The sequence below is a fragment of the Electrona antarctica genome (assembly GCF_951216825.1).
Source record: "Electrona antarctica genome assembly, chromosome: 15".
In the NCBI taxonomy this organism is placed as follows: Eukaryota; Metazoa; Chordata; class Actinopteri; order Myctophiformes; family Myctophidae; genus Electrona; species Electrona antarctica.
In genome coordinates, this window is record NC_136796.1 from 25,370,073 (window position 1) to 25,393,993 (window position 23,921).

Consider the following 23,921-nt stretch of genomic DNA (forward strand, 5'->3'; position numbering starts at 1 on the left):
GAGCTTGTAGCTTGTAGCTATTTTTGCTAAATGTTCACCCAGAATAGGCACGCTTAGGATTTTTGCTGCGTAGATCTCTGTTCATGCATGCCTGACGGCAGACCACAGCCTACCGGACATGCTTGCTAATTGAGACTAGGGTACAATTACCCTCAGCATGCAGAGAGATAAGGACACACCCCTAGGAACTTCGCTTCTGCTCAGAGGGGGGGGGGGGGGGGGGGGGGGGTAAAAGATGGAGGAGAGAGGAGGAGGTGTTCCCAGCTGTGGTTTGTGGCTTGATGAGCTATCTGGCTCGGCTGTTCCTAGTTTTAAACCATGTGGAGAGTGATTTGTCCTCTTTCATCCCACGTGTGTATCATCGGGGCATGTGATTTTTCAGGATTCCTCATGTTTCCAGGCTTTTCGGGACACGCAGGCTCCATCAACTTTGTGACCTTGGCCTGAGGGGGGGCAAGGACCCTTGGGGGAAACGGAGGATTTCAGATCACATTCATCACTTGGGAATCAGTTATTTTTTACCAGCGACACCGTCGTGCCACAAAGCGTGCGTGAGGCTTATTGTCCTGGTTTTACTTCATGGTGGTTCCACCGGAGATGATGAGTTTAGTCTTTGAGATTCCACCCTCATGCAGCTGTGAGGCTGTGTTTACTATACACACACACACACACACGCACGCACCCACGCGCACACACACACAGGCCAACCTTCTCCACTCCTCTCTTCTGTCCACTTTCCGCCCATTTGTCGTTTGCCTTTCCTGCAATCCATCCACACAAGCCTCTTCCCAGGGTTTGGTTCGCTGGGGTGGGGGGCTCCATGCTTCTGCTTTTGATATCCCAGCCTTTGGTCAGAAGGAATTAAATACATGGATTTCCTTTTACGAAATGTCTGATATATTTGATAAATATGTCTGATAATATCCCCTTTTTATCATTTTATTTGAAATGTATGTCGTCCCTATTTTGAGCAAATGTTCTAAATGTTTTTACAACTGGAACCCTGCCTCATGTTATCATCACACTGGTCCTCATCTCCCATTTATTTCTAATGGTTCTGTCTCCATCAGTGACTTTTCCTCCTCCTCGCTAGCATACTGTAAATATCACCCCTTCGCACCCCCAGAATCTCTCCAGTGGAAACTCCCTCAGCAGTGTACATACTGTAGGACAGACAGAAAGAGAGGGGGAAAAAAGCAGGTCGGACTCTAATTCCTGGCATTTCGGACTCGCCCTTTCGGCCAGGAGAAAAATGAACAGTGGTCAGCTCGGTTTGGTCAGTGTTATTCGTGCTTTTTTTCTCTTTTTTTCAAAGTGACCACAAGTACCAGTCTGCTTTGAAGCTAAGCATACACAAACACGGCCTGGCACAGGCCTGAGCCCCGCTACTATATTTGAGTCGGCCCAGTCATCTCTTCCCTCCAAATCCTCTCAGTCACACACACACACACACACACACACACACACACACACACACACACACACACACACACACACACACACACACTCTTCACTCACATGTGCTCTCTCTTCACTAGCATGCGCACACAGTATGCCTGCATTGAGTACCTACTGCCCAAAGTAAACGAAAGTCAGAGCGTAACGGGAAATGGGATGAGGAATATTAGATACCGTAACATGAAATGTGTTCACTCTGCAACAAAAGTGGCCGTGACAGTTTGTTTTGTGTCTTTTTCCTGGATGTTTCCTGCACTGTTAGCTCAAAGTAGACTTGCAGTTGAATTTCCTTGCCTAGCTATTTCACCTTTCTTCTTTCTTTTTTTCTTTATTCATTTTTTTTATTACCCAAAACCACAGGTACCACAGTGATGCACTGATGCTGGAGGCATGTTGCAACTTGGGAGCTTCACCATTTGTATAATATGAAGTCAGATAATGAACATCAAGTGGTTATCACATCTACAGTGTTTTAAAACCTAGTCACGAGGCACAAATTTGTGTATACTAGTGATTATACAAAAAATATATATATATATATATATATATATATATTTTTTTTACAGTATCTGGGAAATCAAGATGTCCCTTCAACCAAGCCGTTTGAGACTCAACGGCATTTAGCCATGAAAGGAAGCAGTCATGAGAAGATGAAAAGATAGATGGGTGGAGGCTAAAGGGAGGGACAGAGAGATGAAGTCTCCCAAGGAGACCGGTTGGGAGGGGCGAGGGGGATGTAAGGAAAGGAAGGAAAGAGGTTGAGAGAGAGACTTTCAAAAGAGGCAGGCAGGGAGAGAGAGGCGGGTTGAAAGAGTTTGACAGAGTGAGAGAGAGGTTGAGAGAGAGAGGGGGGGTGGTTGGTCAGACACTCCCTCGTGGTGATGGACAACTTATACATGCTCCCAAGCTTCAGTTAGTTGAGGGACACATTCAAAGGGCACGCACACATCCATACTGTGCACAACATACTTCTCAGCAGACACTGAATGTGTGGATGACAGTCTGCTACATGTTGAAGAACTGCAGAGAACCTGCCTCTGGATTGGAGAAGAACCCCCCGTCTGGATTAATAACTCATCTCATCTCTTCACAGGATTACAATCAGGGAGCGATTTTCTGGAGACATCTCTATTTCAATAGGATTAAAGAGGACATCTGGAGGGGAGAGAGGGAGAGAGTTGCGTGGGTGGGGGGGAGAAGATCATCTTGAATGGATAAATAAGTCTTCAAGAATAATTGGATAACAGCTTCCAGAAGGGGGACAGGAGAGATTTCTCATTGTTCCGCGGTGGAACTAGTCTTCTTGTGTGGCTTCGTCTGGTTTTCATGGAACATGGACTTGCAGCAGGTGTGAAGGCCCCACCACCCGCCCCTTTGCTTCCTTTTGAAGTCCAACTGAAAAGAGAGATTGAAAAGCGATCTGATAATACAGCTCTCGAGTTTCACCCCAATCTCAGCGACACCTGCTCTGTACTTATCCCGAATTTTAACCAACACCGAGTTTAAGGACTTCAAAGAGGAGAGACAATTTTCCAGAGCGGCATTGTTTTGTCTATATTCAAAACACATCAAATACGCCTCTGCTTCTAATTATGCCCTTTGCTTTGATTATCTTTCATTAGTACAGAGAGTAGGGGAGCAGTGGAGAAGTGGAAGACCTAAAGGTAGTAAAGAAAGAGAGAGAGGAGTAGAAGGAGGGGGAAGGCAACAGAAGGAGGGACAGATAAACAGAGGCAGTTAAAGGCGGTAAACACATCTTGCACGCGGCCAGCTTCCCTCCAAACACAGCAGACATAAATCAAACGTTTGTCTGTGGTTGCTCTTTGAGTCAGAAGGACAAACAGTGTTGGCAGTCCTGCGCCAACAGACTAGACGTAGGAGACATTCTGACGTTCAGTCATTCACACTGGACTGGCTGCTCTGGTGTGAGAAGACACTGGTGGCTGACCAAAAGGACAGTTATTATAGTAAGAGTAATAACGAATATCCCGAGGGCAGAGGAACGATCAACACCACAGGAGAAGACAACAACCGGGAGGGGCTCAGGAGTGGGACCACAGCCATGGCCTCAGTCATCTCCTATCCCTCTGGGGACTCAGGATTCTCCTCAGACAGCTGGAGAACCCACAAACACTCCTGCCCTCGCTATGAAGGAAGACGGCCGCACAGTGACGACAACGGCGGCCGCCTTCTCCCCCAACAGCAAAGCGAGTCACTGCCCAGCCTCCGTCTGCCTCTGCTCCAACCCAGGACCATGCTGCTCCTCCTCCTGCCACTGCTCCTGCTGCTGTCCCTCTGGGGCCCGCAGGCCGAGGCCGTCGTCCACTCCAGCTTCCGGCGCCTCAGCGGCCGCGAGAAGAAGGAGATGCAGAAGGAGATCCTGTCCATCCTGGGCCTGCCGGGGCGGCCCAGACCCCACCCTCCCCTCCGGCCGCCCTCCTCGGCGCCGCTCTTCATGCTGGACCTGTACCACGCCGTGGCGGCCGAGGGCGACGAGGAAGTGGGGAACGGCGCCGGGGCGTGGAGGCTCGGCGGGGCGGACGGCCTCGGGCACGTCAGTCACGCAGCGCTGCCCACGATCAGCACGCACACGCCACCGCTGGGCACTGTGATCAGTGAGGCGGACACAGTGATGAGCTTCGTCAACCTAGGTGAGTGATGGTGATGGTGGGATGCGTCAGCTGATGGGAGGGGAGGGGGGCAAAGCCATTATGTCGGCCCCTTGTGGTTGGGACTGGAAAGTTGAGAAAACATCATTTGAACTTGTTTTAAATGTTTTCTTTTTTTTCTTTTTTCACATTTAGAGATGATCTTCCTTATTTCACTGGTTATGTTTGTGTCACAGACTCACAGTGTATTGTTGTACAGTAAGTGATTTTCAATGAAACACGTGACTAAACTCATTTCAAATCATAGTGTATTGGATACTGAATTTTATACAATCATATTGTATTTTGGCTTGTTGTGAAACACGACCTTGGGTTTCCTTTTTTTCCTGTGGGCTTTTAGAGAATTCAATTTAAATGAGATGTTATTGCTTTCAAATGTATTGCATTTGACAGTTTAAAACCCCATGCTTTCATTCAAGAATGTTCATGTCATATATGTCATATATGAGGATAGAAAGAGGGATTAAGTAGCCTAAGTATTTTAACAGACATTAAGAATAAAGTTAATGAATACATTTTGATACTAGCACTATCTGTCACAGAGAGAAGCAGTCACTAATTTATATAATCCTTTACTCCAACTTCCATAATACACATCATGTATTATGGTGTGAATTTAATGATCTAATCTAGATTATTTAGGGGAACATACTGTAGGCCTATAGGCAGTGTAATCCGTGCACAACTTGGTCGTGATAATGCAAATTGCATTATAAAGTGGCATTATAAACTGTATATGATTCAAAGTGTTTTTACAATTCATATATATATCTAACTATAAATGCACCAAGTCTCTGTGTGTACAGTATGTACGTCTGTAATCCACTTAACTCGAGAACCGTTCGCCCCACCGACTTTAAATTCGACACACGCGTTCCACCCGACCACAGGGGGTGCAGTGCCCGGTGTCGAGTAGGTCGGACCCACGGTTATCTAGAACCGCCCAAAAAAGGCCTCTACCCGGGCTCTGGACAGGGCCCCTGCCCAGTGTCCATATATGGAGCTGGCCTGTTCTGACATCATTCTGACGTCTGGCGTCTGCATAGACTCCATATTTGGGCATGCCTGACAAAGAACTAATATATGGTCATAAAAGGGACACAGACATAATATCTGGGTGTGGCATGCATTTCCAACTTGCATGGTTCCAAGTAGGCCAGTGCCCAACGTGCACCGCTGTAGAGGCTCCAACGGGCACTGCTCTAGTATCTATAAATGCACCACATCTCTGTTCATCTGTCGGTATTGCATAGCCGGGTGGGGCATGGATCTCCAACTTCCATCGTTACTGACTCGGTGCTCTACAGCCGGGCACCGGTCTAGTTAGTCAATTTTAAAGTAGCTTTCTCAACCATGTGTGAGAAAACACATTTTCACTGTCGGGCAGAAACCTCTCTATATTTCAACTTCTTATATGAGCTTGAACATCTGATATTTTCACTACGTTTACAAACATTTAGAAAGATTGAAGTTAAAGTGGTGAAGTCTGGCTGTGGGTTTTATACATATTGAACAAATTAAAATAATGTAACGAGAGCTTTGTGACTAAATAACAACTAAACTACTTTGGACCCATTGGAACACTGGTTATTTTTCCATTTCCTGAAGTGGCAGCTTTGGACCAGTGTTGCCAAATTTTTGCAACCAGTACTTACAAACAACTTTACAGGACAATAAACTCAAAGTCGCTTATAATAGGAAGACATGGCAACACTGCTTAGGACATGCAATTGGTTTCCAGTCGACAGCGAGATATTCTCCCAACATAAGCACACAGTAGTCTGACTGATACTTATCTGTGAGAGCATAAAAATTAAACATCCTTTTCTCAATCGCTTCCTTCCTCCACCTCTCCTGGAATGGACTGTCGAACCTCCCTCAATTTACCGTGGGAAAATTTACATTTTCTTCGTACATGTCCAAGATCTTTTCTTGTGCATTCAAAAGAATCCTATTGAAACTCCCTTGAAACTGACAATTCTGGCAAACCTTTTGAGCTAGATTACCTGATTCTTTACTGTCTGTATTATCTATACAAATAAAGTTTATTATGATTATTAATAAAGCATAGTTAACTGCTATTCTAGATAGCAGTTAACCACTTAACCCATTTAGGCCTGAGGTCGATTCTAAAAATCCTTCTAAATCCTGACCTAGATTTTCTGAAAAACGTAGCTATATTTATATAGCAGCATACATTTTTTGTAATTTTTGAATACTGTACATACTGTACAGAACCCCAAAATGGGTTCCCGGCCTGAAGGGGTAAAACACCAAAAGGGGTTGGTTCCCGCCCAGAATGGGTTTGACCACCAGGATTAATTCATCTATTTATCGCACATTGCCAAGGTTTTTCGCCTTTCAACCTTTTATTTTGAAGAGCCAAATATCCGTAACCGGGTGTTACGATGACATAATGCTGTGTGTGGCGGTGTCTTGACCGGTTGTTGTTCTCTCGCTCGGTGCAGAAAAAACCCGACCGCGAGTATCACAGCGCCTGCTGTTGGCCGTTGAAAAACCTTGTTTTCACCAGAAACGACAGATCATTGCGCCGATTTGGAGATACAGGCCTTTATGTGCTGCTTTAGTGGATCTTCAAATGGCCGCGGCCACTGTCCCACTTACACTGTGACGCTAACGAGCGGCAGCTATCGATTCGATCCGATCAAAACATGGATTAAAGAATATAAATCCTAGAAAACGTAGGCTACGGTTCTGGCGGGCTGCCAGGCAAAAGTAATTCTACGCTTTCTATGCTTCTGGCGGGCTCTGTGTTAAGCCTGGCCTATATACTGTACGTCATGACAAATGCAAAAATAGCCCATTTATATGTTCACAGCATTGGGTTGCAGAGTATGTGTAGAGGGGGAAAAGAAGTGTACTTACGTAGGTTTAAGTAGATAATCAACTGCAGAGGAAGTGTTGCATAATTTGTCAAGTATTCATTTCATGTCTCTTTTTGAGGGTTATTGTGGATAGTATAGAGAGGGTATGTCATCAGAGTGGCAAAACACTTTTTTCTGGCCGTTAAACGACATTAAACTCACTGCCTCTGAATACTTGACATTGTGCATGTTTACTTACCATTTATGTTGTTTTATTCATACAAATTATGCAACACATTTATTTGTCAATTGGTTGTCCTCTGCAGTTGATTATCCACTTAAACCTAAGTACTAATAGTACACTCCTTTTTTCCCCTCTACACAAATCATTTTGTTGATCTACAAGCTCACAACGCAAAGCCTTGTAAGAATGTTCACCTCCGAATAGGGATGCTCGATTGCTCGCACTTATGTTATTAAATTTGGTCTAAAGTGCCTATATTGTCTCAATGCTGCATTTCAGAGCAAAGTCGTAAGAGTAATAATAATAATAATAATATCATGACAGGGCTAATGTGAAAACACCGAAATTAGAACACTAATAATACTGAACAACTCTATTCAGATATTGCTCCATGATGAATGTTACATAAAATGTCATCTTTCACACAAGTCCTAAAAAGGTGATAAAGAAACCCCAATTAAACAAATGAGACAAAAATGTTATTCATGGTGAATGCAATATTTCTGTGAGAGGCAAAAGTAACCTTTAGGACTGGCAGTAACTTTTAAGGTGAAATTAGAGTCAGGAGTTCAATCCCCCCCCAAGAAAACAAAAACAAAACAATGAGGAGGAAAACAGCAGCTGAGCCTATACACTATGGCTCACCATGCATGCTATAATGATACATTTTGATGGTTTGACCGCTACACACCACCTCTGGTATGAGACGTTAACAGTTAGGATAACGCCAAAATGTGGTCGGGCCAATAATGGGGTTCCACTGTTCCAGCATAAAATATGCTCAAAAGCCTCCCCAATCAATTTGCTAGTCAGGGCCAGATTATACACTTGCACCTGTCTGGTGGTACAAACCTAACATCAGCCTTTTTATACTAGATTTGCTTTGATATGACATGTTGGGCCTTTTGTGTGTTGGAACCCCATTGTTTAACTGCACAACGTTTTGAGTAATCCTGTGTGTCTCATACAGTACCAGAGGTGGTGATTAGGGTCACGACATCAAAATGTACCATTTCAATATGCAGCATGATGAGCCCTGGTGATGCCTGTTCTGCCTTTGTAAGTTATATTTCTGTCTCATTAATCGGGTTACCTTTATCTACTTTTAGAACTTATGTGAAAATTTGATGATGAATTATATCAGTGTTTCCCAGCCTTTTCCTTGGAGCCCCCCTTCTTACGTCTGACAAACCTGAGACACCCCACACGCATGAGCGTGTGTTTTTCAAACATTTTAACCACTTACACCCTATACTAATAATTGAATGAAATTTGTTTTATGTATATGTTGATTAACAATAAAGATCTGTCTTTCTAAAGATATCTTATCTACTCGTATGATGGCTAGGAAAATCTTATCTACAAGGTCACAATGTGCCACTGTTTTTGCTAGTTTTTGAAATATTTGCTTTTGCAATATTAGTGTGCTCCACAAACATTGCATGTGAGAATTATGTACAACTTATTTAGATTAAATCAAACTTTCAAAAAACTTTCAAGCACCAACATAAGTGATGATCCTCATTGTCTTGTGTAGGCCTCGGGCTCGGTCTATTGTATTTGCGGTTGTGATAACGCTCAAAGCATTTTGCCTTAACAATGTCTAGTACTTTGCGCTGTATCAATGGCCATATACATTGCTTGAAAATTGTAAACAAATTGATAATTAGTCATAACATATATTCCCCAATGTGTAATTAGTTTGGATCACCGTGGGTGTACACGCGTGTGCCCACGTACTGTATGAGCGTAGAGGGATATAGGAGACACAGCTGGTTAGAATTAAAGGTCCTTCTGACACACGCTGAAAAAAACTAACGGTTGGAAAGGAGATGAAAATACTGCTGTGGAGGGAGCAAATCTAAAAATATGAGCCTATGCTGTAATTAGTGGTATGTGTGCTGAGCAGCTGCTGTGGTCCAAAGCCCTTAGCGTCTCTAATTACTGTACACTCCACTGTGTGCTCTGCGTGTGTCAAGTGTGTGTGTGTGTGTGTGTGTATGCGTGCATGCACACGCATGATAGTGATAGCCAGGGTGTCCACTAAACCCTTATTGTCTCTATTCAACATAGCGCGCGTGCATGCCTGCGTGTGTGTGTGTGTGTGTGTGTGCGCGCGTGCCTGTGTGTGTGTGTGTGTGTGTGTGTGTGTGTGTGTGTGTGTGTGTGTGTGTGTGTGTGTGTGTGTGTGTGTGTGTGTGTGTGTGTGTGTGTGTGTGTGTGTGTGTGTGTGTGTGTGTGTGTGTGTGTGTGTGTCAAACCATTGGTGTTTCAAGCTGTGGGGCTCCACAAGGACACACAGGGTGCTGATGCTCTGGTTGCACGCGGTATTGTGCGCGTACGCGTGGGTGTGCACACATAAGTGTGTCTCCTGTCAACTTTTTAATTAATATTGTACTATATTAGATCTGTCACTTGTTGTCACCGCAGTGTTCTACTAATCAGAGCGTTGCGCTCATGTGCTATGCACCAGAACCCTCATAGCTCATGGTTACCTTGATGCAATTCATCAAAATGTTTAGCTTGTGGAACAGATAAAATGTTGTTTTAAATTCAGATTTGGTGGTGGGGACATGACTCATGTTATGTGAATGATACACACTGACAAACCAGTTGCGCCACTCAGGAACATACAGCATCTGTAAAGAAATAGAATATCTATTATAGCCTACTATACTATTCTTTTCCTGTCTCATCTATGCACCTCTGTCTATTGTCCTGTAGAAATGTATACTGTAACATAAAAAATAATCACTTCTTAGTGCAGGCTCAATAGGAACAGATATTTGAAGTGCGACAGATAATGTCACCCATTTACGTGTAAGGCCTGACTTATACTGATCTGCGTGCCGGTGTTGCACACCGAAAATAGCAGGTCTACAAGCTCACAACACAACACAGTGCTTGTAGATCTTCTTTTTTATGATAGTTTTGCTAGGGGATGATGAAGTGACTGCAGTCTAAGCCAGATATGGATATTAGTTGGGGAATTCAACCTCAACTAATCAGTACAATGTTATCGTTTACCCACGTGAATGCCGAATACCAGTAGCCTAGTGTTGCCAGTCACTACGAGTTTGGAAAAAATATGAACATATCAAACTAACTATACTGTATTTGAAGAAGCTTGCTTGTAACCAGAGCTTGATTTATTTTTATAATGCATCTATTTTGCACTTGTACTTTGTTGTCATCTCTGTCTTCCAAGCTTCTGCAGGGCAATAGTGGGGTGTGTGTGGTTTGTAAGCACAACAAGGCTCTTAGTTTGATACCATTGCTTGGAATTTGTTTTAAATTCTCAAATAAATCCTATGAGCTTAACTATTTTGTTGTCACCAAGTTGCAAGTTAGCATCCGGCAGTTTCTACCTGCTGGGGACCCATACTCAACATTTCTAACATAAAACCTTGGTGTACTCAACATGTCCAGGTTCACAATGGGGCTCTATGGTCTTTTTGTTTGTCTTCTGAAGCTTCTTTGGAAACCAACATGACTGCAAAATGTACATTTTAACACACCTGATACATACCTTTAAAATAAGATTTTGAAAGATTTATTACATTTTTCATCTTGCCAACCTCATTTTGTCACTGCCCCTGTCACTGTTTTTTTGAGTGTAGACACTCAAAAAATGCACAGTGCCCAAGTAAATGTCCTTTGTTACTGTCCACTGGGTGTAATGTAAATGTACCCTCCTCTACCTCCCTTGTCTCTATCAGTGGAGCAGGAGCGAGACCTGCTGCAGCCTCGTCCATACTGGAAGGAGTTTCGCTTCGACCTGACTCCCCTCCCTCAGGGCGAGACTGTGACGGCCGCAGAGTTTCGCATCTATAAGACCCTGACTCTGGGACAGAGAGCCAACCGCACCCTGCACATCTCCGTCTACGAGATACAACGAGAAAACAGACACAGGTGCTCAAAGAATCGCTGGTGTATATCTTATATATTTTATAGTATTATGTTTGTTGACGGGTGTGGAATTTTTAACTATAAATACAGAATGTGTGGTCTTGTGCGTAAGGTGTTGTGTGTTGCCTTTAATAAATGTGCATAATGTGCGTGTGTGCGTGTTTGCGATAACAGGCAGACAGGCAATAGGCCGTTAGTGTCAATTGTTCATAATCCTGGATTTCTGGTGGAATTAGAAAATGTCCTGGAACATGCTTCTCAAAGAATATATGTGAGGGCAACGGGACCCCAATCATTTAATGATGTTACCTTGCTAATTCTTTTTTGCACCGAAACGATTGGTGGAGGATTTGAAGCAGGAGGGACTACACACAAGCAAAGGAAGAGGTTAAATAAGTCAGTGAGCCACCAGCCAGCCAGGGCTGTGCACACTCTAATGACCCAGCCCTGGGATGCCATCTGGCCGCAAGGCTTTTGTCGCGCTCAAATGGCTCGTTCACTTTGGCCTCTGTAATGATCAGCGTGCCATTTGCGTCGGTGGTCGTGGGGGCTCCATCCAGTGGTTGGTGTAAATATTAAATAACCTTGAATTTGGTATACAAAATGTTCAGCTTATTGGGCTGCAGCAACTTTGGCTGCACACCTGGGTCTCCCTTTAAACACATTCCCTCATGTTACCATATGCGGGATCGTGAGGCCAGTGCCAGTGAAATGTGTGAAATAAGCAAAGAAGAAGAGCCACATCCGCCCGACCCGGAAGTGATTGCCCTCCATAGTAGGCCAGTCAATCGAAGCTAAAAACGTGACCCAATACAAAACCTTGAATGATTACTATTTTAATTGCTTTTGGGAAAAATCTTAGATTGACTGGCCTATACAGTGTAGCTGCCTGTAGTCTAGACTCACTCCAAGTTGTGGACTAACGCCCGGACGATTAATATTCTTAGCGCGATTAATGTTTAGGCTCTAAAGTACTTTATCCCATTCTGAGCACAAAAAGCATCAAATAACCCTGCACACGTGTGTGTGCACAGACGATCAGGCTGTTGTGAGTACAAAAAAATAAATATATATAATTTTTAATGCTGGATTAATGTTCTTTAATCAAGTCTCGTAATCTCGTGATTGGCATATATCGATCAAATAGCTATCCACGAGATATCTCGAGGTTGGCATGGAACAAGTTAAAATAAGATAGTGTGTGTAGTTCCTCGTCATGTACTACACGTGGGTCATCACTTGTTGACACTTGCCGTGTCTCAGTCTTCTCACTGTTTTCCCGGTGGGGCTGTAGTGAGCCTGCTTTGTCTCCAGAGCGAATGTTGTGTCTCACACTTTGAGAGCGGCTCGAATGGAACTGTGTTGATCCATGACAGCTGACCTAGAATCAGTGAAATACTGTATATGAAAGCAAGGAGATGGAAATTGGTCAACACATTCAGCAGATGGTGGATGCAAAATCAAAACCCAACGTTGTCTTGTTTCCCCAGAGAACCAGAACTGGTGCTGCTGGACATGCAGTCGACACCTGCAGGACAGGAGGGCTGGTTGGCCTTTGACGTAACCTCTGCATCCAACCGCTGGCTCCTCCACCCTCGCAGCAACCTGGGCATACGGCTCTACGTGGAGACCGAGGAAGGTGGGTCTCGGCTCAAACAAGGGATTAAATTCCAGCGTGACTTTGAACTTGGGCGTACACCACGCCAAAACTCACGTCGGGTCGGGAGCTGTCGTAGCCTTTGTCCTAAACCTGTTTTTCTGTCGTAGACAAGCGGAGAAGCATTGACTGACCAGTTGACAGGCTGTACAGGCTTTTAAACATATGTATTCACTCCTAAAATGTATATAAACTAATAAATATTAGGCCTATATATGTGAGGAAAAACATTGTAAAGGCATAACGACGTATAATATGAAATTGGTAGGATATTTCCAACTGTACAAGCAATTAAAACCGCACAATTAAAAACAATATAGGCTTAACATGTTAAGTTAGATGCTTAATCAAACAGTGCTTTACTGGATCTGTTAAAACATGCGAGCGCATATGTGCGAGATGATTTTGACCGCGGGACAGCGACGGGAGATGAGACTCCGTCACACCTATAAATAAAACTTGTGATAAAATAACTTTTTGATTTTGGCATAAATGGACACGCACGCCTATTTTGTGTGACAAAGACATGCATATAGCCTGCCTATTTGAAATTATATTATAGGCTAAGTTAGGTACTTCACATAATTAAATAAGTGCTTTATCAGTCATTCAGATCATCAGACCTGCAGTAGGCTGAGCCTGAGCTGCTTATATGCGAGAGCATTTTTGGGAGTCGGGACCGGCGGCTGTCATGGACAGTGAGGTCTCCAAACTGGCAAACTTATATAGGCTAATAGGCTACAGTATGTCTGGTGTTACAGTATGTGTAACAGCGGTCTGCGTTAAGGATAGAAACCACACGCTCCAAACCTGTGCAGGATACAGGTGATATCTTCACACTGTGGAACACCAGCCTTCATCATCCTCATCCAGTATGTTTATGCATGCCATTCATTCATCAATCAGTGATCACGCCATAAACATTGATTATGAGTTTCTGGCTGCCTTGTCACTGTTGCCAGCTATCTGTCATTAACGTGGTGTCACTCACAGCAGTCCGACTCACGGGGGGTTGCTTTAACATGCAGTGCACTGCGCACTTCTTACGAATGGGTTAAATAAATATCCTACAAACCTATTGCATTCATGATGATGTAACTGTGATATGTGATTAATATACTTGACAAAGGTTGTAGCCTCTCATGGAATAATCTGGCGTTTCTTTCCAGTGTGCCAAAATGCACTTCATGTCGTAAGATCGGGGCGTTTCGAGAATATTTAAGGGCGTGTTATTTAAAGACGATCGGTTTCAACCGTGACATTTATCAAAGCTGCGACCAAATTTACGCCAGGATCAGCTATTTACGATCACTTAAGATGTGAGCACATGCCAAAACCCACGCTCGAATTTAAGGCAGAATTTACACTCCATTGATAAATGGAGTGTAAATTCCTTAGTGCTTTTCATGGTTTCGTGATCGTAGCAGTTTATGTATTGACTTGAAATGTACCCATTCTACATACTGTGAATCCAATTTTCAATCAATCGATCAATCAGGGTGGTGACAGATAAATTGGAGGCACAAGCGTGACAACTTATACTAAAGATACAGTTATATGCTTACATAGGACAGATCATGAGCATAGTTGTTGAATTTAAACCATGGCAGCAGTAGTCCAAATTGTTGAACTTTGCCAACATTAAAGAGTAGCAAGCGGAAATAGTTTCCAACACTTTTGATAGTTAATACTATAGCAATTGCTTGTCTTTCAGACCGCTCCTTATCTGCAGGCTGGGTGGGGTTGGTGGGTCGCCGGGGTCCTCGTTCCAAACAGCCGTTCATGGTGACCTTCTTCAGGGCCACCCAGGCACCGTGTCGCCCACCCCGGGCCCTAAAACCACACCCCCGTAAGAAGAAAACCAAGTACGACCTACCTGTCCCCAGCATTCAAGGTATGGCATCAGAACCCTGAATGATCGCCATATTGCCCCCAAAACATCTTGAGAGATGAATAGCATCTTTTTGAATAGTACTGTATCAAAATTGCACTTTGAATGCATCAGCACATTATTTATTATTATTATTATTATTATTATTATTATTATTATTTGACCAATGTCTGCTCTCTCTCTCTACTTTTAATGTGTCTATTGTTGACAATAAAAACAGATTCTGATATGCAAATCTGCAACAATTGCATGATGTAAACAAAGAGTACAACAGGAGCAATGTCTCAGGATTATTTAGCTTGTAATTTTATTTTGGGAATTATTATACTGTATATTACTATACATTTCTACTCGATTATGTCTCTCTGGATGTCAGCTCTAAACTAGCCTAACTTTTATGTAAAATGTATTTTGTGTTGTCCTAGACCACAGTCATGCCAACAGTGGACGGCAGGCATGTAAAAAGCATGAACTGTATGTAAGCTTCAGTGATCTGGGATGGAAGGTCAGCAGCATTATATTTTTTATCTATTCTGCTATTTCACAGCTGGATTTACGTCTCTTATCTAAAAAGACCTGAATTGCATGTTTATTTTTTCACGCACATTCGTTACTTGATTTCAGAATTCTGTGTTTTTGTCTCACAATTGCTTGTCTGAAAAAGACTCATTATGCTTCCTTTAGTTCCTTATAAACAAACTGCCCCTCCGGGACTTGCTTGACTGAGCCTATTTTCTAGTTTTTATTATCATTTGTGTTTCTTCTCAGGACTGGGTGTTGGCTCCTACAGGCTATTCTGCGTATTACTGTGATGGAGAATGCCTCTACCCCCTGGGTTCCTGCATGAACGCTACCAACCATGCCCTCATCCAACAAGTGGTCAGTACCTGGTCAACTACATTATTGACTTACAGTGCAATCCCCATATATGACCTTTTTTACGTTTTGGGGCCAGGTAGGGCGTAAAATGTGTGCTAATTAGTAAGGCCAGGAGCGACCTCGGGCCAGCCCAGTTAGGGCCTAGGAAGGGCCTTAATTTTCGGGCCTGTTGTAGTTTTCGCCTGCTGCCGGGCGCGGCTGCGTTGATAACTTTGGGGCAGGCCCGTCTAGAGTTTGAATGGACAAAAGGGAGGAAGGATGGTTGGGGAAGGATCATCATATTAATGTCAGAACTGATCAGCTCCAAAAAGCGATAGTCCAATGCCAATCCAAATAGTTTAGCAATGGTTGCTATGCAGGTCAAGCTTTCTTCGCTGCTAACGTGCCTATTGGACAAGGATGGGTTGGGGAGGGACTTAGTGAAGGGCTAATTGCTGGCCGTCTCCATATATGCAGATCTAGGTGATGATCCAGTCTTCTCCATGTATGGCTATCCAGGGTTTGGTGAGGTCAGTGTCGGACGGACGGACGGACTGACTAACAGACAGACAGGTTTTCATAGTATTCTGTGACCTACCGTCGCAATGAACTAGATTTATCAACTGATTTGTTTAAACTTTGTCACAGCGTTATGGCTAAGTGTATTATACAAGAAGATAGTTGTACACAAGAAATGCTGCAAATATTAATAAATCCTTCTGAACTAGTAGGAGAGCAGTGGAGGCACCCTTAAGTTTACCTCAATTTGTTACAGTATAAGGGCTCCATCTGCTGTACTGTTGATAAAATTGCTACTACTTCTTGTAACATTATTGCAATATTGCCTGCTTAATTTTTTTTGTAGGAATTAAAGGTATAAGCTCATGTTTTAATATATTAAGTTAACCCATTAAGACTTGAGGCCGATAATGAAAATGTCTTCTAAATCCTAACAGTTTTCTGAAAAATGTATGTTGCGATAATCATTGATTCTTAAACTTTTTCATGTCAAGGACCCCCAAAATTATATGAATTTGACTGCGGACCCCATCTCAAAATATTTTGTGCCAGTGATCCCAGAAGCAAAGATTGGAGTTAAAATTATTTAATTTTTTGCTGCACTGCGACCGTAGATCTATTTTTAAATAGCCAACCTATGTGCTATACTGTATAGCTAAAATGACACAGATTCTTTCTTGGTTTTAATGGATATTATCCAATCTGTTCATCAGGTGCACCTCCTGAAACCGGACGAGGTTCCCAAGGCATGCTGTGCCCCCACAAAGCTCAGCCCCATCTCTGTGCTCTTCTACGACGACAACAACAATGTCATCCTCAAAAAACACCGCAACATGGTGGTCAAAACATGTGGATGTCTATGATGCTTCACAAGAAAGCCACTAACCAAGCCCAGTGGCCAGGACACAGGGTGAGCCAAGTCCCAGCCCAAAACGAAGTCAATACTTTAATATGGACTATAAGAAACCATCCAAGATTGGGCAAATGCGCTTACAGAGTCAGAAACAAATTTAAACCAAATCAAATATTTAACTCCTTGCGGGACATATCTGGGTCTGTATGTATTAAAGCACAAAAATATTGAAATCGTTGTGGTATAGATATGAAGAGTGAACCTGCACCAGCACCACATTCGCAGCCAATTAGAGTAGGATTTGTGGGTTCAATGACCAATCAGTTCAAACAAAGGTCAAAATTTGCACTATCAACCTTTTTCTAGACATAATGTCACTAGATACATTTATTTTTGGTATTCTGTGTAACATAATGCTGTTAACAGTTAGTGATGGTCACTATTCTTCTTACTATAGGCTACTCTACAACTGTATATAGTGACAACTATAATTGTGTAGACTGTAGAGAGACTATAGTTGTCACTCTATTCCAAGTCATCACAGACATTAATTTCCCATATCTGTTTGTTTTTTTCCTCTAGGGAAGAGATCAGATCTGTGCCACAGTGGGTTAAAGATTCAGATGCTTTTTCTATTTGCTTGCCTGACTTACAAAGTAAAATCCTGTAATAAATGGAACCATATACATTTGTAGCTCCGTTTGGAATATATTGAGGTTCCAAACGGAGCGAATACATTTGTAGACAATAGACATTAAGGGTTAAATTAATATTCAGGGTTTGTTTTGTGCTGGCACAGATTCAGCCAAACTATGGCTCTAAATTGAAATACCCAGGTAGTTGCTTACATAAGCTTTAAACGTATTATTGTCTTCATACTGGGTCCGGGTCCTAATCTTTTGGTCAACACAATGCAGGTCCCAAAGAATCTATATCAGACCGATGAGGTATCGTCACTGAATCATTTATCCATCTATTTCTTTTCAGAGCATTTATTATCAGTAGTAGACCTACAGATTCGTAGCATTTGTGTAATTTTGTACAAAGCAATTTCTGTCTAGATGTCATTCATCACATCAGTTCAATTAAATATCTATTGTATTTTCTGCTCACAAATAAGTTGGTAACAATGTTAATCCTATGTTATATTTGTCTGTTTTATTTAAGTAAAGTTTCTTTTTGGAATGTGTTACGTTTGTTAATGTGTGTATAACAGCATTGCACCTAGAGAAGCAGTGTTGTGTATGACACAATTAAGGGATTTCTGCATCACCTGTCCTGAACAACTACTCTAGACAGAAAGGAGGTGATCTGTGACACAAGTCATGAGTCAGATTTGGAACATTTAGGTAGCATAGGCTACTTGCATACTGTAGAAATTGGCTCACATAACAGAATAACTCAATACAGGTCAGGAATTACAACTTCTCGTGTCATTTAACTACATTGCCCATCAAATTTTCCCCATGTACAAGATGAAAAGAGCAGGATTGCAACATTAAATACATAGTTCAATTTATTGAAAAGGGTAAAAAGCAACAAAAAATAACAACAGTACAAACATGAAGTCAATTTTGTTTGCCCAATGCTAGCAAATATATCCTGAACCAAAACACAGCTACGTTTTGGCAGATGCTAAACAAGTTGCAAAATATCAGTCCTTGGGGCTATTAACAATTGAAAAGTTTCATCATCTAAAATGAAATGGACAACATATTGAATTAACCCTAATACTCACGAGAATAACTGGCAAATAGCTAATGTACCAGTACTATGAAAAGAAGTGGCATCTTCACATTTTTACTAAATTAGGTTCCACTGTGTGCAGACAAAGGACACATTCTAGAAAAGTGTTAGCGTTATAGCATAATTGACATGATCTTCATCAACATTGTGCATAATATTTTAACACATATTCAAACAATTTCCCATATTAGGCCATTATTCCATAATGGCGTCCTTACCTATCGTATAAAATGCAAATACAGGCCTGATATTGCAATAAATCCAATTGATCATCCTTGTCTTATCAAGACAGAAGTTCTACGAGACCTAAGATTCTTATTACACCGTACTGCACCTAATGGAGGGTGGAGAATAATTTGAAAGGGTGAAGTTGAATAAACAATTGGAGCAGCCGATTGCCAAACTCTGTTTACCACATGCTTCGTGCAATTAAGTATCTCCACAACAGGATTAATCACATTGATCGTACTTGACTACCGGTATCTGCACTTACTTAAGTAATGTTGGTTGATCTGAAATGAAGTCCTATCATTTTTGGAATGAAACCCTTCAATTATTTATTTATACATTTTAAGTAACGACTGAAAAGATCAAGAAGGATCAGGTTTGGGGCCTATACAAGTACTCATCAGAAATTGAAGACGGGAACCAAAATATGCTGACAATATGATTACACTTGCTTCTTTTGTAACAAAAGGTGATCTTAGTGCCAAGACAGTTTTGGGGAAAACTTTTGCAACAAAGTAGAGCTGGGCAATATATCAATATTGTGATATATAACTACAATGGTTGGTTGAGCAATGCACCCAGTCAACACGCTGCTTGGTTACCATAATCACATTACTGATGATCTTTTATTTTTTATATGTCGTGTGTAAATATCTTCTGAAAGCATCAATAGGGGTCATGTCCACTGAAAGCATCTTTTGAGCTGCATAACACTTTGGAAATCATGCTACACATGCACCAATGCGTCCACTCAATGTTTGCCCCTTGTGAGCATGTCCCTCCAACCCCCTGAATAGGAAGGTGGCATTGATGAGCGGCGCTTCTCTCCAAAAGCTGAACTTCAACTACTCGGGTACCCGAGCAAAGTGCCCTAAATTCTGGACACCGAGAGTGACAGACCACAACGTGTGGCACTGTGAAGGGGACCGCTTCTAGTACATATTTGCCACAGAAAGGCAGTGGCAGCTCTAAGGCTTTCTGTAAACACACAACCAATAGTCATTCCCAAAATATCATCACATTATTGATTAGGTAAAAAAATATGTGATTCTTATCGCCCAGCTCTACAACAAAGAGTACGCAAAAATGTCAGACGACGGAAACTTGCAACATGTGGTCCAACGTGAGGTACTGTTTTGTCTAGGTGGTATTGAATGTGAACAAGCAGCAGAGGCTATATGTTGAGCCTAATTTATGCTTAAGTGTCATGCCGGTGTTGTGGAGCCAAAATAGCTGACCTACAAGCTCAGTGGGTCTCAGGGCCAGTGTTACTGTAGCTTGTAGATCATCTAATTGTTGTGCGTGACACCTGCGAAGTATAAATCAGTTACTGCCGACGGCAAAAAAAAAACATGTAGCTCCAAAAGGCAGGTTTTCCAGGAATGAAGAGCTACTTTAAGAGCAGTGTGGGTTTCTAAGTTTTGATACCATGATGGTTACTTTAATACACAGATGATCAACTCTTATTCAAATGAACAGGGTGGGGAGAAGAAAAACAGGTTGAGTTGAGTTTTTTGTCCAACAGCAGCATTATATCTGTTGTGGTCAAGGGTTCAGAAATGTGCCATTTATACCTTGTCATGGACAAAAATAAGGTCATTACCCACACTCTGACACTTTTAGCTGTCCCATTCGACTAATGCTCAATGTGAACTCCTCCATGCCAAAAGCTGGGGTTTTGTTAAAACTTTACTAGAATTATCTCCATAGTTAGCAGGCTGAAGCCTGATATGTATGTAGTTGCGAACTTGCGAGTGCGATGTGTTGAGAGCTTGTAGATTGGCTATATCCCAGCGCACAACTTACTATAAATTCTCACACACACACACACTTACTTTCTGGACCAACCACTCTTGGAATATTATGGGTAGTTATACACAAAATAAATATAAAAACAGGGTGCTGGTGTACGTCTCCCCTTCATTCAATTCATGCTCACGAGTCACATTCACACATGCATACCCCCCCACACTAAAACTGCCAGGTCCCAGTGTTCATTGCCAACATCCTTCCCATCTTCATTGTGTTTCAAGCCATGGTCACTGTATCTGGAAAATGAGAGTTAAAGCGTTAAGCTGTCTGTGAAGACAGCTGCAATGGAGTTGAGAAGTTTTTGATACTTTTCATCAATATTTTCAAAACACACAGACGTAAAGGGTGTTTAATAGCGTTGGTTTATCAATCAAAAACCTCAAATGGAGTTAAGTGGTATCCTACCAACAGCAACGATATATAAAACAACTACTCTAGTAGTACAGTCAGTCTTCTTACCGAGCTTTTGGTCCAATCTAGGCAGTGGTTGTTTATGCTTGAACATCAACCAGCTCAGGGGGCATGGGGGACTTGGGATGCTTACTTTCAAAGTGCTGTTTGAATGTCTTGGGGTCAGGCATCTGTGTCTGGATTGGAAGAGAGAAGACTCATAGAATTGTATGCAATCTTCCCAGGTGCTGTTTAAGCAACAGCCTGAGCCCATACGATACAAAGTTGACAGTATTCCGCTGAAAGGCTTGACTTCATATTTACATTGGAAATCACTGCGTTACAGAATAGATAATCCTGTCAATCCTTTCACCTCTGTAGCAATAACTGCTATTTATCATGAAAATAATGTATGATATTCAAAAACACAATGATTGACTTAATCCTAATTGTGAAACTAATGTTTCACAACTATTAGTAATGTTGCTCACCCTGCAGACGGGACAGGTGTGTACTAGGGCCGCCATGGCCGCAGTCTTTTGATCAGCAGCCTGCCCCTTTTTCTTGTCTGCTGTCTTCTTGGCAGCCTTTTGCTGGGACTGTATTTTCTGTTGTCCACGTGCCATGCTGCGGATTGGAAACACAAGATTAGCAATGTTACCAATCAAATTCTAAAGAGTTTCCACTTGAGGTAAAACTAACCCATAGATATATCACTTGCTGAATGGCGACAACACACACAAAAAAAATCACAGAGTGAACCGCTTCTGACTCATGAGATCACTAAATATTTTTGAGCTGATGCGATGTTTGCAAATTGTAAGCTTAGCTTTCTTCATATGCCTTGCATATACCGGTGTGTGTGTGTGTGTGTGCATATATATGCATGCGCACGCGCGCGCACACACACACACACACACACACAGCTGTGGACTAGACATACCTCTCACCATTGCCATGTACACTTTTAAATGGGAATTAACTTTGTGAAACTTAAATTCCAATCCTCCAGTCTTTGTTAAATAGTCGATTATAGTTATCGTCGGAACTCCCGCCTGAGCTTGCCTCTCAGGAACATTGATAGATTGCTAGAACATTAGTAGTTCTCAAAGCGGGGTCCGTGGGTGGACCATACATTGCCTCATCATTTGCCTGACAAAATGAAAATGATGTTAGGAATAGGACTGGGAGGTTTAGCCTAGGAACCAAGTGGACCGGTTCTCCATACCAGAAAACTGGGAGGGCATTAGGATTAGGAATGTAGAGAACCACTGACATAACGGTAAGGACTATGGATAAACTATTAATATATTGGGCCTTTCTCTACCGGCACCGCCTTGCTAAGCTCGCTAACCTTAGCCGTTTTAGCAGCTACGTTAACAAGTGACTACAATTTTACCGATGTTTTAAAACAATATTGAACTACGATTAAATCAAATGTCTGCGCGGTGAGTTAAGTATCACACAAACAAAATTAAACGTAGGAACGGGCCGGCACTCTTTTTAAAAATCATATTTACCTTCGAGTTGTGTCTCTCCTTGCTCTTCTGTCGTTTCTCTTCTGGACTGTGTTGTTGCCACAATGCCAGATTGTGTGAGAGAAACAAGCAACCAGGTCTATGAAAACAAGCTCAAAAGAAACAAGCAAATAGTAGATCTACAAGCTCACAACCCGTCGCAGTATATGGGGATCCTTGACTTGAAAATGTAACCCTGATTTAAATCATATCTGGGGGCGCACTTGTAAAGATTTGGCTTTTGGTGACTAGTTTTTGAATTTTGGTGTGGTGTTAGAGCATAGATGTTAGGTATGGGTATAATGATTTCAAAAAGCTGTGCAAACGTATTGGGAGCGCCCCTAGTGGGTTTACACTGGTTTACACAGACTCACTTATAGGTAATAGGTATGGTTGAAAACCAAAATAATTGATAGAAGAGATTTTCCAATGGATTCTGTTACCATTGGTAGATTTTTCAATGGATTCTGTTACTATTGGTAGTAACCCAATGGTAACAGAATCCATTGGAAAATCTCTTCTATCAATTATTTGGGGTTCCACCCATATACTGACATATCAAATAGTGGTTTCATTGCAAACCGACCACTAGGGGGCGAGCCAAATTAGTTTGCAATGGTTTTTGAAAACCTTATGCCCATACCTAACACCATGCCAAAATTCAAAAAGTAGTTACGAAGTGCATAATTGTTGTGATTTTTTACATATTAAATCCCAGTTTATAGGCATTTTAGCTAATTTTAGCCACCATGGACGCCATCTTTAAAACGATGCCTTTCTGGTTGTTCGTTTTTCCTAAGATTTTAGTATGTTATTTAGCACACCCAATAGTAACAGAATCCATTGAAAAATCTCTTATCAATTATTTTGGTTTACAACCATAGCTATACGTATCTAATATTTGAGTCTGTGCAAACAGGCCACTAGGGGGCACACCCAACGCGTTTGCACAGCTTTTTGAAAACCTTATACCCATACCTAACACCACACCAAAATTAAAAAACTAGTCAACAAGAGCCAAATTGTGGTGATTTCTTACGAGTTCGCCCCCAGCTATTAGGAAACAAACAAGCTCTACACATAATTATTACAAGTAACATTACAGAAAAACAAGCCCAAAGTCGCCTATAATAAGCGGACATGGCAACACTGCTTCTGGACTAGAATGATTTCTTCTTCTCTTATGATCGCAACCAACGTAAAGGTGCCTACCACCACCTACTGTACAATAGTGTCACTATGCACCTTTATCTTAAATATTCTACTGTTACATTCTTTTATATGTCTAGGGGTAATTAAAGGATGCAACAAGGCTGGCAAGTGAACTGTTGTTTATTCACAGTGC

At 42.0% G+C, this 23,921-nt stretch overlaps 2 protein-coding genes across 2 annotated transcripts; one reads left to right on the top strand and one right to left on the bottom strand.

The window, feature by feature from the left end:
- Nucleotides 1-2,312: 2,312 nt before the first annotated feature.
- bmp8a (bone morphogenetic protein 8a) lies at nt 2,313-18,072 on the top strand. The gene is made up of 7 exons (XM_079522248.1): nt 2,313-4,109; nt 10,916-11,108; nt 12,596-12,744; nt 14,477-14,656; nt 15,079-15,158; nt 15,422-15,532; nt 16,744-18,072. Exons 1-7 carry the CDS (start codon nt 3,521-3,523, stop codon nt 16,891-16,893), a joined length of 1,452 nt encoding a protein of 483 aa, XP_079378374.1. The 5' UTR covers nt 2,313-3,520; the 3' UTR covers nt 16,894-18,072.
- Nucleotides 18,073-18,381: 309 nt separating this feature from the next.
- Nucleotides 18,382-22,680, bottom strand: LOC306938190 (zinc finger protein 706). The gene is made up of 4 exons (XM_079522249.1): nt 22,580-22,680; nt 21,551-21,686; nt 21,129-21,256; nt 18,382-20,905 (listed from the first exon to the last, which is right to left on the bottom strand). Exons 2-3 carry the CDS (start codon nt 21,683-21,685, stop codon nt 21,161-21,163), a joined length of 231 nt encoding a protein of 76 aa, XP_079378375.1. The 5' UTR covers nt 21,686; nt 22,580-22,680; the 3' UTR covers nt 18,382-20,905; nt 21,129-21,160.
- Between the last annotated feature and the right edge of the window lie 1,241 nt (nt 22,681-23,921).

Excerpts from the sequence above, each read along its gene's own strand:
- bmp8a (XM_079522248.1), top strand. The coding sequence starts at position 3,521 with ATGGCCTCAGTCATCTCCTATCCCTCTGGGGACTCAGGATTCTCCTCA. Across the intron at positions 4,110-10,915 it reads GATGAGCTTCGTCAACCTAG|TGGAGCAGGAGCGAGACCTG; the intron begins GTGAGTGATGGT and ends TGTCTCTATCAG. Across the intron at positions 14,657-15,078 it reads ACCTGTCCCCAGCATTCAAG|ACCACAGTCATGCCAACAGT; the intron begins GTATGGCATCAG and ends GTGTTGTCCTAG.
- LOC306938190 (XM_079522249.1), bottom strand. The coding sequence starts at position 21,685 with ATGGCACGTGGACAACAGAAAATACAGTCCCAGCAAAAGGCTGCCAAG. Across the intron at positions 21,257-21,550 it reads ACACCTGTCCCGTCTGCAGG|ACACAGATGCCTGACCCCAA; the intron begins GTGAGCAACATT and ends CTTCCAATCCAG.